Source organism: Carassius gibelio, chromosome B19 (genome assembly GCF_023724105.1).
Source record: "Carassius gibelio isolate Cgi1373 ecotype wild population from Czech Republic chromosome B19, carGib1.2-hapl.c, whole genome shotgun sequence".
In the NCBI taxonomy this organism is placed as follows: domain Eukaryota; kingdom Metazoa; phylum Chordata; class Actinopteri; order Cypriniformes; family Cyprinidae; genus Carassius; species Carassius gibelio.
This window is the reverse complement of record NC_068414.1, coordinates 34,392,178-34,405,824: the sequence shown is the minus strand read 5'-3', so window position 1 is coordinate 34,405,824 and position 13,647 is coordinate 34,392,178. Positions and strand designations below refer to the sequence as shown.

General features: G+C 39.2%; 1 protein-coding gene and 1 long non-coding RNA gene across 2 annotated transcripts in view; one reads left to right on the top strand and one right to left on the bottom strand.

The window, feature by feature from the left end:
- The first annotated feature begins 2,006 nt into the window (after positions 1–2,006).
- Positions 2,007–13,647, top strand: part of LOC127979112 (NACHT, LRR and PYD domains-containing protein 12-like) — a 91,522-nt gene continuing 79,881 nt past the window's right edge. Inside the window, exons 1-6 of the mRNA XM_052584286.1 lie at positions 2,007–2,986; positions 3,306–3,410; positions 3,624–3,719; positions 3,912–5,699; positions 5,939–6,112; positions 10,790–10,963. Of these exons, the coding sequence (XP_052440246.1) occupies positions 2,937–2,986; positions 3,306–3,410; positions 3,624–3,719; positions 3,912–5,699; positions 5,939–6,112; positions 10,790–10,963 (2,387 nt within the window). The 5' untranslated portion in view covers positions 2,007–2,936. The remainder of the gene's footprint in view (positions 2,987–3,305; positions 3,411–3,623; positions 3,720–3,911; positions 5,700–5,938; positions 6,113–10,789; positions 10,964–13,647) is intronic.
- The window catches only part of LOC127979115 (uncharacterized), an 81,145-nt gene continuing 71,674 nt past the window's right edge, over positions 4,177–13,647 (bottom strand). Inside the window, exon 3 of the long non-coding RNA XR_008158728.1 lies at positions 4,177–4,314. This is a non-coding gene — a long non-coding RNA (uncharacterized LOC127979115). The remainder of the gene's footprint in view (positions 4,315–13,647) is intronic.

The window sequence follows — 13,647 nt, the reverse complement described above, 5'->3', positions numbered from 1 at the left end:
CAGGGGTAAAGTGTTCCTGTAATTGTTCCCTGGTCGCTAGATTTGGCACTTTCACACTGCCAGTGATGACCCAGTATGTGCCTGCTTTCACACACAACCCTTGAAGATCCCGTAAGGACACGTGACATCAGCGCGTGATGTGTAATGTACGAGTCGACAATGCTTGGCACGTTATACTTTCACTGAAGCAAGCAAACGATCTCGGCGTCAGCGCGGAAAGTGAGGAACTAACTGATCTCTGCTTCATTACAGTTTGCACATATGTTTTCGTCGCGAATGTTGATCTTCCTTCAAAACAGCCGATAAAAGAGTCGCGAGATAACGCGCGTCATCACTTCGATACGGAATTAGATCTGGCTTTTGTTCACACAGCGCTCGTTCCGGATCGATTACCGCAATGTTACTAGGTCCCCGACCCGGGTTCAATTCGGTAATCATTTCCGGGACGTGGTTGCTTTCACACAGAAGGCGACCAGGCAATGTTACGGGAATATTGCGGGTTCGACGTGCAGTGTGAAAGGGGCTCACGTCGAAACATCCGCAAACATAACCAGGTGAGCAGATCACTCTCTCACTATTTGATTGCTCTAGTCTTTATCATCATCACCATCCACCTATCAGAACACACAAGAACTCTTTGCTGTGCTTCAAAAGCTCTTGCAGCAGCTCAACACTGGTTTTCTCTGAGGTGGTCGGATCACATCAGATTGTGGTTAATCTTGCAGATCATGACTTACATCTACTCTTCCTCTCCCTGCAGTTTGGTAATATAAAGATTCCTCCTTTGAACTCCCACCTCTTCTGTGGGTTTTATTGTTCTGGGTATGAATTTGGGTTCCTGGGGTCTCAAAAAAGAAACATTTTCAATATCCAAGGTGAACATTATGACAATATTTCAGACTCTTTATAAAGGGACTTAACTTACAAAAAATGATGCATTTTTTCATGCCAGCCAACATGTATTTGACATTATCCTTTTTGACCATTTGCTGACCTGGATGGAGAAAAAATAAATAAATGATATGATTTTTTTTTTTAGAAATTGTATAAAATCTAAATTATATATAATATACAAAGCATCATAAGATGAATGCCATTCATATTTGTATAATTAAAATTGTAAAGAAAAAAACAGCACCAAACATAGCTTATACAAGTTATCAGATTGAACTGTTTTAAAAACACTCTGTTTTAAATGTAAAACTGAAGTAGAGTATATGACAAAAAGACGAAGGGCTTGATTAGTCTACTTGATGCATAGTCTAACCATAAACAGGATTTCCGTCTGTAATAAATAAATGGCTGTGCATAATAATACATAATATATAAAAGTTAAATTCAACGCTGTAACGAAATGATAGAATTCATACACACATCTATATGCAGTATATATGTATCCACCTTTTGCTTTGATTACTGCTTTGCACACTCTTGGCATTCTCTTGATGAGCTTCAAGAGGTAGTCACCTGAAATGGTCTTCCAACAGTCTTGAAGGAGTTCCCCGAGAGATGCTTAGCACTTGTTGGCCCTTTTGCCTTCTGTCTGCGATCAGAGGAGCACTAATGTTTAAAGCCACTTAAAGAGGAAACTCATGAACAGGAAACTCTCAGACAGCGAATATTTCAGAACACCGCTTTAGTTGTGTTTTTCCCCATCATTGTTCCTGGTGTTCCTTATATGGTGTTTTCCTGTCCTCATTTAGTTTAATTAATCATTCAGTTTGTTAATTATCCCTTGCATTTAAGGGGGATTTATTATTTGTGCTGTCTGTGCTGACTATCAAGGTCAATCCTGGTGTTACCTGTGCTCCTGTCTCCCCCTTGTATCTCCTTGGATATTGGTTTAAAAAGACTATTGTTGTCTCCTTGTTCCTTCTTCCTTATTTCTTTCCAGAGTGAGAGCATGGCATTTATACCTTATTACACTTTTCTTTTCTTTTCTTTTTTTTTAACCCTCAAATGTTTCCAGTAAAGAAGACCAGCAAAAAAATGGACATCTATGACATGCATCAGCACTTCTCTTGATTCCCATCTTTATTAAATATTCAAACACTGATCGTTAGTCAGAGCTATAAATGTGTGGATGAAGTTATTATATTAAATAGCCTAAATTAAGTGATTACTAGTTTTGTCTCAGGACAAAAATACTTGGGCTTGGGGTGAAATTTTTATACTGTGTGATAGCTTGTATAACATTATTTTTTTGTTGCCAAAAGAGAACCACAAAAATCTTCTCCAAGTGGGAAGGAAATAAAACTTGTACTAGTCTCTGTCTCATGACAGAAGTGGATAAGCTGCATTCTCTCAAAACAAGTCTGGCAACATTTGCGTCCAGAAATGAAAGCACTCTGAGAGTTCTACTGTGTGCCATTTTTCAGCGGGACACAAGCTTTCTTTAAAAAGAGAAAACCCGAGGATTGTGTTAAACAGTACAATTTGTAGGTGACTTTGTGGGAATTTACATGATGAAACACTACATGGGAAACTGTGAAAATGTTGGGAACCGGTTTGATTTTGATCAGAGTGGGTGAACATTAGTCAGGTGAGCTGCTGTCCACTTCCTCATAAAGTAACAATTATAAGAAGGTGTTTTAAAAACTTAAAAATTAAGTATTTACACAAAGATTTCTCATGTCAAATGTACTTACTGGTAGAGATGTGGGCCATATATTCTTGTGTATCGGTACAAATTAGGAAACATCACTTTTAAACATCCAAATGTTATAGAAGCCACAATTTTGAAAACAAACAAACAATATTTCCCTGTAATTTCATTTAATCATTTTAATTAAACATTTAAATAACAAATTGTAAACAAACTGGAAAACTTATTCAAGTGTGTAGTTCAAGTAAATTAACAATGATATTTAAATACATTGTCAGTGTTTCTGACTCGTCAGATATACACACGCAGCTTCATTCAGACTTTATGAATCATGGAGGACAAAGAAACATTCAGCGATGAAGATTTTTCTTCAGAATGCAGGTACATCAAAATCCTTATATGATCATAATGTTATAGAAGATACATTTTATGTCTTATTATATGGTATTGTGCGATAGGCTAATGGTAATATATTCTGAGTGGTTTTCTAATATTCCTAATTATGAATTCGGATGCTGTGGTCTCTGTGACATCATCCTTGTGCAGTGTTATCATTCTTCAACATTTCTAAAGCTTCTCATGTATAGACCGAATTCTCTGTGTAAAGTTTATATGGCATGTAATATCAATGATATTAATTCTTGTCTTTATAATATTATGTCTTTTCCATTGTGTTTGTTCTATTATTTTGGTTCCACAGTGGGATATCAAGGTCACTGGATTCCAAACATCTGTCCATGAAGAGTGACAGGTCTAAAAACAACATTCTAACATTTGATGGAAAAGACATATCAACAGATCTGTGGTATAACTTTTCTGTCTAGATTAAATTAAATTAAATTACATTTATGCATTTAGCAGACGCTTTTATCCAAAGCAACTTAAAGTGCATTCAGGCTATACATTTTTACCTATCATGTGTTCCCGGGGAATCAAACCCCCAACCTTGTGTGCTTCTGACTAACTGATTATCTGTTTAAGTGGACACTTTTCTATTATTTTACCATCAATTCCACAGGCATAGATCAAACTCACCGAAGCACAGTGCCATAAAGAGTGAAGCATCTATGAAAACATCAGTAATATTCAATGGGGAAAACAAATCAAATCTGAGGTATAACATTTCTAGGTTTAAGATAGATAGAAAATTTTATTAATTTTTCCACTTGGCCCAAATGCTGAATGTGTGATAACATCTATGCTTCTGTACACTGTAATGACATCATTAGATTAGCAGGTGTCACTTTAAATTAAATTTTACCACTTTAATTCATGTAGTAATTTCTTATTTTAATCTTTATCTCAGTGACTCTCAACTGGCCCAAAGCATAATCATATCAAATCTGGTGAAGAAGTTTGAGCGTCTATCTGAAGGAACAGCAAAGCAGGAAAACCCAACACTCCTGAATGAGATCTACACAGAGCTTTACATCACAGAGAGTGAGAGAGGAGAGATCAGTAATGAGCATGAAGTGAGACAGATTGAGGCACAATCCAGGAGAGCAGCAACAGAGGACACACCAATCAAATGCAATGACATCTTTAGACCTTTACCTGGACAAGAAAAACCCATCAGAACTGTGCTGACAAAGGGAGTCGCTGGCATTGGAAAAACAGTCTCTGTGCAGAAGTTGATCCTGGACTGGGCTGAAGGGAAAGAGAATCAGGACGTCCAGCTCATATTTCCACTTCCTTTCAGAGAAATCAACCTGATGAAAGACAAAACACTCAGTCTTTCAGATCTTCTTCATGTATTTTACCCTGAAACCAAAGATATGGAAATATCTAGTGATGAATATAAAGTGTTGTTCATCTTTGATGGTCTGGATGAGTGTCGCCTGTCTCTGGATTTTCAGAGCGATGTGAGGTTGTGTGATGTAAGTGAATCAGCTTCAGTGGATGTGCTGCTGATGAACCTCATTGTGGGGAATCTGCTTCCCTCTGCTCTCATCTGGATCACCTCCAGACCAGCAGCAGCTGATCTCATCCCCTCTGAGTGTGTCCATCGAGTGACAGAGGTACGAGGCTTCAATGATCCACAGAAGGAGGAATACTTCAGGAAGAGAATCAGTGATCAGAGTCTGGCGAATACAATCATCTCACACCTGAAGTCTTCAAGGAGCCTCTACATCATGTGCCACATCCCAGTGTTCTGCTGGATCTCAGCCGCTGTTCTGGAGAAGATGTTGAGTGAAGCAGAGAGTGGAGAGATTCCCAAGACTCTCACTCAAATGTACACACACTTCCTGATCCTTCAGACCAACATCAAGCAAGAAAAGGACTATGAGAATACAGTCAAAGATGAAGATATGATCCTCAAACTGGGGAAACTGGCTTTTCAGCAGCTTGTGAAAGGCAACCTGATTTTCTATGAGGAAGACCTGAGAGAGTGTGGCATTGAAGAGACAGAAGCAGCAGTGTACTCAGGATTGTGCACTCAAATCTTCAGAGAGGAGTTTGGCTTGAACCAGGGGAAAGTCTTCTGCTTTGTTCATTTGAGCATCCAGGAACATCTAGCAGCTCTATATGCACATCTGTCCCTTATGAAAAAAAACAGAAATGTGTTTATTACTCTTTCTTCTAGTCCTTTGAAGCATTTGAAGAAGGCTTTAAATGTTTCACCATCTGAGCTGCATAAGAGAGCTGTGGAAAAGGCCTTGAAGAGTAAAAATGGACATCTGGACCTTTTTTTGCGTTTTCTTCTGGGTCTCTCATTGGAGTCCAATCAGACTCTCTTACGAGAACTACTGACACAGACAGGAAGCTGCTCTTACAACAATGAGGAAACGGTTAAGTACATCAAGCAGAAGATCAAGAGGAATCGCTCTCCAGAGAGATCCATCAATCTGTTCCACTGTCTGAATGAACTGGGTGATGATTCACTGATTCAGGAGATCCAAGATTATCTGAAATCTGGAAAAATAAAAGAAACTAAACTCTCATCTTCACAGTGGTCAGCTCTGGTTTATGTGTTGCTGACATCAGAGCAGAAGATGGATGTTTTCAAACTAAAACTGTTCATTGGATCCCAAAATACAGCAGATGAAGTTCTTCAGAAGCTGCTGCCTGTGGTCAAAGAATCCAAATTAGTTCAGTAAGTTCCATGGACAACAATCACTTCAATGATAAAACATGATCCCATGGACATGATTTTGACTTTAGAGTGCATATTATCAAAGCAAAAAAAAAAAACTAAGCACCTGAGTAGATTGAAAACTGACAGCAGGTTTTTTTTTTTTAGATGCTGCATGATTAGGACTGTTAAACATATTTTACATGTTATTCTGTAGTCGCAGCTTGTATCAGTTCACCATGCATCTTCAATCTCTGCAGGTTGATGGATTGTGGTGTTACATATGAAGGTTGTGCTGCTCTGGCTTCAGCTCTAAAATCAAACCCCTCACACATGAGAAATATGAATCTGTCACTAAATAAAGTAGGAGCATCAGGAGTGAAGCTGCTCTCTGATGGACTGAAGGATCCTCACTGTAAACTGGAAAAGCTGCGGTAAGACTGGTGGTAAAATTCTCAATTTTCTTCTTATTGCAAAGGATCTTTTTACAGTACTAATACTACTCATTTAATTCTGTACACACTAGGGGTTGATTTTCGTCCGATTTTTTTTTTTTTTTTTAAGGGTCATTATATTTCTCACAGATTTCTGCTCATTCTAAATCAGATACAGATAAAGTATCACAGTAAAGATTACATTCATATGCATGTGAATAAATTCTACCTGGCAGTGTCTCTCTACTAGTAAAGCTGTGGGATCTATTTATTAAGAAATATATACTTTTCAGTTTCTATGCTATTTTATTGAGAAATCACAGAACAGAGTTTATACATTTCCACGCTGAATGATTGTGCGCCCGTGATCTCTAAGAGTGATGTACCCGCTACTGTTTATAGTCTATGTGTGTGCATTACAGTGCAGCAGTGCATTAGATAAGAACGGCAGTTAACTTACCTATACAATAAGCTGTTTAAAATGTGCATGCTCCCATTCAATTTTGAGCATCCAGTAATATAATCATATATGTCTTGTGTAGCCTTTAAGAGTATACATTTATTTGTCATTTCAACTGTTTGGAAACAGAGTATAAATGTGGAAGTCCTTCAAAGATTTCTTATCCTGTTGCACCCTCTATAGAACCAGTGAATAGTCGACATCAAGCTTAAAGTTTCATGGCAGACCATTGAAATTGACTAGTTGATTAGTCAGTACAACCCCTAGTACAGTATGGAATGGAATGGAAAGTAATGGCAGTTCGTCCACACGCAGCGGCTTCTCTTTGTCCCAACAGAATGGTGTTTTTTGTCTTGTGAGTCGCAGTGTTTTTGTACGTCGTCATTGCGTCTACCTGTCTTTAAGTGCACATACAGTCATGAGTTTCTGCTGGATGTCCACAGAACTGCATTTTTACTGTTGAACTCTGCATACGCAGAACAGCTGCGGAATCTCAGACTGCTCCAGAGGCCTATACCATCAATGACCCCCACTACTGCATCTCGCCCACAGGGGAGGTGCCACAAGCGGCATGAGAGGAAGCAAAAGAGGGGTAAGCGTGGAGGTATCCGGGCTAGGCTAATGGCTAACCCACACAAGCCATCTATCCCCACCATTGTACTGGCTAACGTACGCTCTTTGACCAGTAAACTGGACTACATCTGACTGTAAGAGACTGTTGTGTTTTTGTATTCACGGAAACATGGCTCACCAAACAGTGTTCCAGACTGCGCTATTCAGCTCAACCAGCTAATGTGCAATCGAGCGGACAGAGCTCTCATCACGGGAGGAAAAAAAACGCGTTTCAGTTTACATTCTCCCGAACAACATCAACTTCAACAGGAACGATGCATTAAATGAACTGTACCAACACATCAGTGAGCAGCAGACAGCACACCCTGATGCTTTTCTCATCATTGCTGAGGATTTCAACCATGCTGACTTAAAGAGTGTGTTTCCAAAAATACACCAATACATTAACTTTACAACACGAGGTAATAACATTTTAGACTTTGTTTACACCACACAGAGAGGAGCTTACAAAGCCCTCCTCCACCTCGGACCTCAGACCACATCACTGTCATGCTAATGACTGCATACAGACCGCTCAATAAAAGTAGCCAAACCAGTTCAAAAACAGATTCAAGTGTGACCGGAAGTATTGTCAGGGGCTCTTCAGGACTGCTTTGACACAACTGACTGGAATATGTTTAAGCAGGCTGCCACATGCAATAACACCACTGACCTCCAGGAGTACTCAGAGACTGTCACTGACTACATCAACAAGTGTATTGATGATGTAGCAGTCACAAAAACCATCATTGTCCGTGCCAACCAGAAGCCGTGGATGACAGGGTAGGTCTACAGACTCCTGAAGACACGGAATGCTTCCTTCAGAGCTTGAGATGAGGTCAGCCTGAGGACAGCCAGGGCAAACCTGTCCCGCGGCATCAGAGATGCTAAGAGACAGCACTGCAGGAGGATAGCCCATCAATTCAGTGTCAGCAGAGACACTTGGAGCCTGCGGCAGGGGATACAGACCATTATGGACTACAAACCCCCACCGCAGACCTGTGACAGCAACATCTCTCTGCTGAACGAGCTGAACACCTTCTTCGCTCACTTTGTGCAACAAAACAGCACCACTGCACAGAAGACTCCACCTCCTCCTGGCGACCAGATATTGATGCTGACCCCGGACAGTGTGAGGAGATCTTTCAGCAGGATCAATGCACGCAAAGCTCCAGGAGCTGGCTCCCTGGAGCCCAAGACCGGTTGCCCACTGAAGCTAAGCAGGGCTGAGCCTGGTCAGTACCTGGCTGGGAGACCTCTAAGAAAACTAGGTTGCTGCTGGAAGAGGTGCTAGTGAGGCCAGCAGGGGGTGCTCATCCTGTGGTCTGTGTGGGTCCTAGCGCCCCAGTGTAGTGATGGGGACACTATACTGTCAACAAGCACCGTCCTTCGGATGAGACGTTAAACCGAGGTCTTCTGTGGTCATTAAAAACCTCGGCATCCTAGCTCAATTCGCCCATTGCCCTCTGACCATCATGGCCTCCTAACAATCCCCATATCTGCTGATTGGCTTCATCACTCCGTCTCCTCTCCATCAGTAAGCTGGTGTGTGGTGGGCGTTCTGGCGCAATATGGCTGCCGTCGCATCATTCAGGTGGATGCTGCACACTGGTGGTGGATGAGGAGATACCCCCTGACTATGTAAGCGCTTTGAGTGTCTAGAAAAGTGCTATATAAATGTAAGGAATTATTGAACCGATGGTCATTCTACTACCTCATCAATCAGTTAAATAAAATAACTGCTCTTGAGCCCTTTGTCACTTTAATCAGCCTGAATAACCTTTTTTGCACTAAAAATCTATTTATCTGCACTGTTTGTTCACTTCACTGGTTTGCACTCTATCTGCCATGTGCCTTGCACTGCTTTATTTAACTTTATTTTGAATTGTTTTAAGTCTTTTTTTTTTTTTTTACATTCCCTTATTTTATAGCTGTATCTTAAATTTTATTTTTGATCTAGATTTTAAGGCTCTGCTGTAAGTGTTATCTGTATGCACCGGGGGTCTGAGAGTAACGCAATTTCGATTCTCTGTATGTACGTACTGTACATGTGGAAGAATTGACAATAAAGCAGACTTGACTTGACTTGACTTGACACACTCTACAGTCAACCTCTTCCAAACACTTATGTGTGTTTTTGTGTGCACGCTCTAGTTTGCAGCATTTGTAGCTCAGCTCAGTGTCAGTAGGGGCTTTCCCACCACATAGTTCTACTCAGGAACTCCATTCTAGGAGCTAGTCAGCAGGATGGGCCCTAGAGAAACAGTTTCTCCCTTGGGCTGTTTTACTGGTTGTATTAGCACTAGAATCTGGATCTCTGAAGCGGCTGACAGCCATGTCTTTATGTGTGGCATTTACAAAAGTAAACAACTGGTGAATAGAGGACGGTGTGATCTGAGCTGTTTTGAGTTCTGAGCTGAAAAGAGGCAGTGGTGTTTGATACCATATTTCATATTATTGAAAATATAATACAGTGACGATAAGTAGCCAAGGCGAGTACGCTGTTCTTCGATTTGCAGAATTACTGGAACTGTGTCCTCCTCCCAAGTCAAACTTGCCTTGTCTGAATTACCAAGGATGCAAGTCCAAATCCTTGCGTACTTGGTATGGAGAAGCGGCTTATAAAATGGATCCTCCATTGTGACAGCCTCTAATGGCCAATCAGAAGTGTTTACTGTCAGTTAGTCTTTCTTTTTGATTTAAAGTTAATTGAGTTTAATACCTTTGAAAAAGTAGTTAATCCCAAGATATCTTAATTTCCTAATGCCAGTCCTGAGTTATGTATAAAGTGTTCAGGTTATTTTATGAGTAAGATTGAGGTTTTATATGCATGTACAGTATTCCTAGCATTTATTGGGTCTCCTTCACTAAGCATGCATATGCAGAAATTTGTAAGTGAAACCTGTGTACAAACGTTTTTGCGAACGAATCATGATTCACTTAAACTTTTCATAATAAAATATATTCTGAGTTTAAGAAAAAATAGGAACAACTATAAGTACACATATGCAGAGCTATCACACTCTGGCTGTTCTTAATAAGCTATATGATCTATGCATATACTGTACACATAGGCAATATATAGGCTAGTTAAGACAAAATATTTGTTTTTAATCTTAGGATAATAGTTATAATATTTAATCTAAAAGGAAATAGTAAGAAAACGTATTGTTATTGAATGTAGCTCGAGCTGCGAGGTTTCTCTAAATAACAGCGCAAGTACAGCCAGCTAATCGGAGCTTTGTAAAATGGGTCTGTATAAAAGGCATTATAAAAGACACACGTTTTATGAATTAGGTGGAAAGTTTTCTTGGAGAGTTTGAATGTGTATATACATATGAATAATCTATACAATTACCCATTGTCCCTCTAATTCTTCCAAACCTGTAGCTGACAATGTCCAGTTTACCAATTTTCAACCAAAATAAATTTATTGTAAAGCGTCCTTGAGCCTGGGAAAGGCTCTATATATATTTTTTTGTTTAGTTTGGTTTACTTGATTACTATGCTCTTTGAGCAGTAGAAATGTGCTTTATATGAAAAAGTGTCCTTTTTTGGGCCCAACTGAGAATGCAAACCCAGAAGAGTGTCATTATTCTCCACAGGTTGGGTAAGTGTGGTGTCACAGATGAAGCATGTGCTGCTCTGGCTTCAGCTCTGAGATCAAACCCCTCACACCTGAGAGAACTGGATCTGTCACTGAATAAACTAGGAGACTCGGGACTGAATCTGCTCTCTGATGGACTGAAGGATCCTCACTGTAGACTGGAAACACTGCGGTAAGATGAATAAACATTCTCCTCCATTTTGCTCGCATGGCAATATGAACAAAATTAAGATGAAAATGTAAAGTGTCCTGTCATATAATTGAAGTTGTTTTAAACTTTATTACATAATGTATTTTCTATAGTTATGATGATAGTTTAAGGTGGTGGATAATGTGAAAGTGACAACTGCTATAAATCATACGAATGTATTGGGGATTCAGGGGTATTTACATAAAAATGTAATGATTCTGGCATTTTCTATGATATTGAAATGATCACCATGTAGAAGCAGGTCTGCACCATTAGACTCTTTGTTTCCTGGTGTGGTATGGGCAAAGCAACTTGGATCCATTACACTGTCCTATGGCTTCAGTGCTGGAGTTCCTATTGAGTCAGTTTTCTGTAGTTGTGGCCCCAGCCAGTCTTGATTTTATCTAGCAGTGATTGCTGCTATATCATTTGATGATAGGAGGTGTCTCCATTGGGCAACACTCTCTGGTTTCCTGTTTTCTACAAGGGCTGTGATGGCTTAGACCTTTCTGCCCTGTGTGAATTCATTCATAGGAGTTATCAGTTGCTGTAGAACAGGAGTGTCCAAAGTCCGGCCCGTGGATGAATTTCAAACAGCTTGCAGCATGTCTGTTAAAATATAAGTGACCCACAAAGCATAATTTACAAATGAAAACAGAAAACAGAAGAACCATTGCAACAAATATACAATTAGAATAGCCTACTTTTCAAACCACAAATCTCCAACATTTACAATGGATTTACTGTATTAACACTGAGGTATTGTGCCAGAAATGTAAAATATTCTTATCAGATTTTATTATATTATTAATGTTGACATGTAGGCCAAATTATAGACATTTTGTTATAATCAGTTTTGTGCATTTCTGTTTATATTGGTATAAGGGACCAACCGTTATAAGGGTTACATTAGCGTTGCAGCGTCTCATTCCTATTCTGGGAACCAAACATGATGGTTTCATTTCAGGTTTGCAGTAATGCATAAAAACAGTTAGATTTATTGAATGCTAAATAAAACAAAACCTATTAAAATATTTTTTTAATGTACAGGACTGAATAATAAAGAGGTATTTGCATAATAACATTAGTTATTACACATAAACTGGCAACTGCAGTTGCATAAATAATGCTATGAGAAGCATATCCAAAACTGTGTCTATGTAATTAATTAGCGATATTAGATTCTAGTTTACGGAACTGTATGAGATCAAAATCCAATCTTCAAATTGTAACCATGCTGATAATTGGGATAATAAACTGTCATTTGAAGAGAAAATTTAAGGCAATAACACTTTACCATCATATTAAGAGGCTGTGTTAACAATAAGTGGCACGGCACGTTATTCACAGAATATAAAACTTGAGCTCGAGCCCCGGCCCTTCAATCGGCAAAACTAAAATGCCTTTTTGGTTCGATGTACCTACGGAGGAAACCCCATGTCCAGTGGCGACTGGGACAGTAAATCAGGGAATTTGACTCCATCCCAGGCCTCCTCTGTTGCTGCAGTCACCACCCAATTCATGTGTCCACCAGACTGTTAAACTCTTTGGCTCTTTCAGTGATTTGAATTGGGTTATACTTAAAAAATAAATCAAAATCCTCAGACTGTGAACGGCAAAATAATCAAATGAAGTATCAAGAAGTATGAAGGCATTCACTGTCTCTATCATCTTTCCCTGAATCCCTCTCTCTCTCACTCTGCACACTGAGTTTCTCTGCAATATGAAATAAGCACTTTTCTATATTAATTATGCAGCCATCAATTGTACGTCCCAATGATCACAGTCCTACTACTGATGACCTTATAAATCACAAAAGCACATATTTTTCTAAGAGTATAGCTAGCATGTTTAGTTTTGCTAATAGCTTAAACTGTACCTGAAGGTTCCTGCTCTGACTCAAAAGCTGAACTGTCCACCCCTTTTTTTTTTTTATCTATTGTAAGTCGCTTTGAATGAAAGCGTCCATCTGCCAAATGATTATGTAAATATTACGGTGGAACAGTTCAACTTTTTCACAGTTCGGTTTGTTTCTCGGTTTTAGAGTCACGGTTTCAGTACCGTTGTATATGCTATGTTTATGGAAAAACTATATTTCAAAAAATATATAATATTTTATATATATATATATATATATATATATATATATATATATATAGTATATATTATCTATTATTATTAAGAATATTCTATCAAATCATTTGAATCAGTTCAGGAGTTTGGAGCAGGTTCGCGATTCATTTCAGTCAGTTCGGGAGTTCTTAGCGGGTTTGCGAATCATTTGAGTCAGTTTGGGAGTTTGTAGCGGAATCGCGAATCATTTGAGCCAGTTTGGGGATTATTTTCGAATCATTTGAGTCAGTTTGGGAATCGCGAATCATTTGATTCAGTTCTGGAGTTCGTAGAGGGATCGCGAATCATTTTAGTCATTTCGGGAGTTCAAAGCGGGTTTCACGAATCATTTGAGCCAGTTCGGGAGTTCAAAGCAGGTTCGCGAATCATTTGAGTCAGATTGGGAGTTCAAAGCGGGTTCGCGAATTATTTGATTCAGATTGGGGATCACAAATCATTTGAATCAGTTCAATAGTTCTTAGCGTGTTCACGAATCATTTGAGTCAGTTTGGGAATCGCGAATCATTTGAATCAGTTCGGAAGTTCGGAGCGGG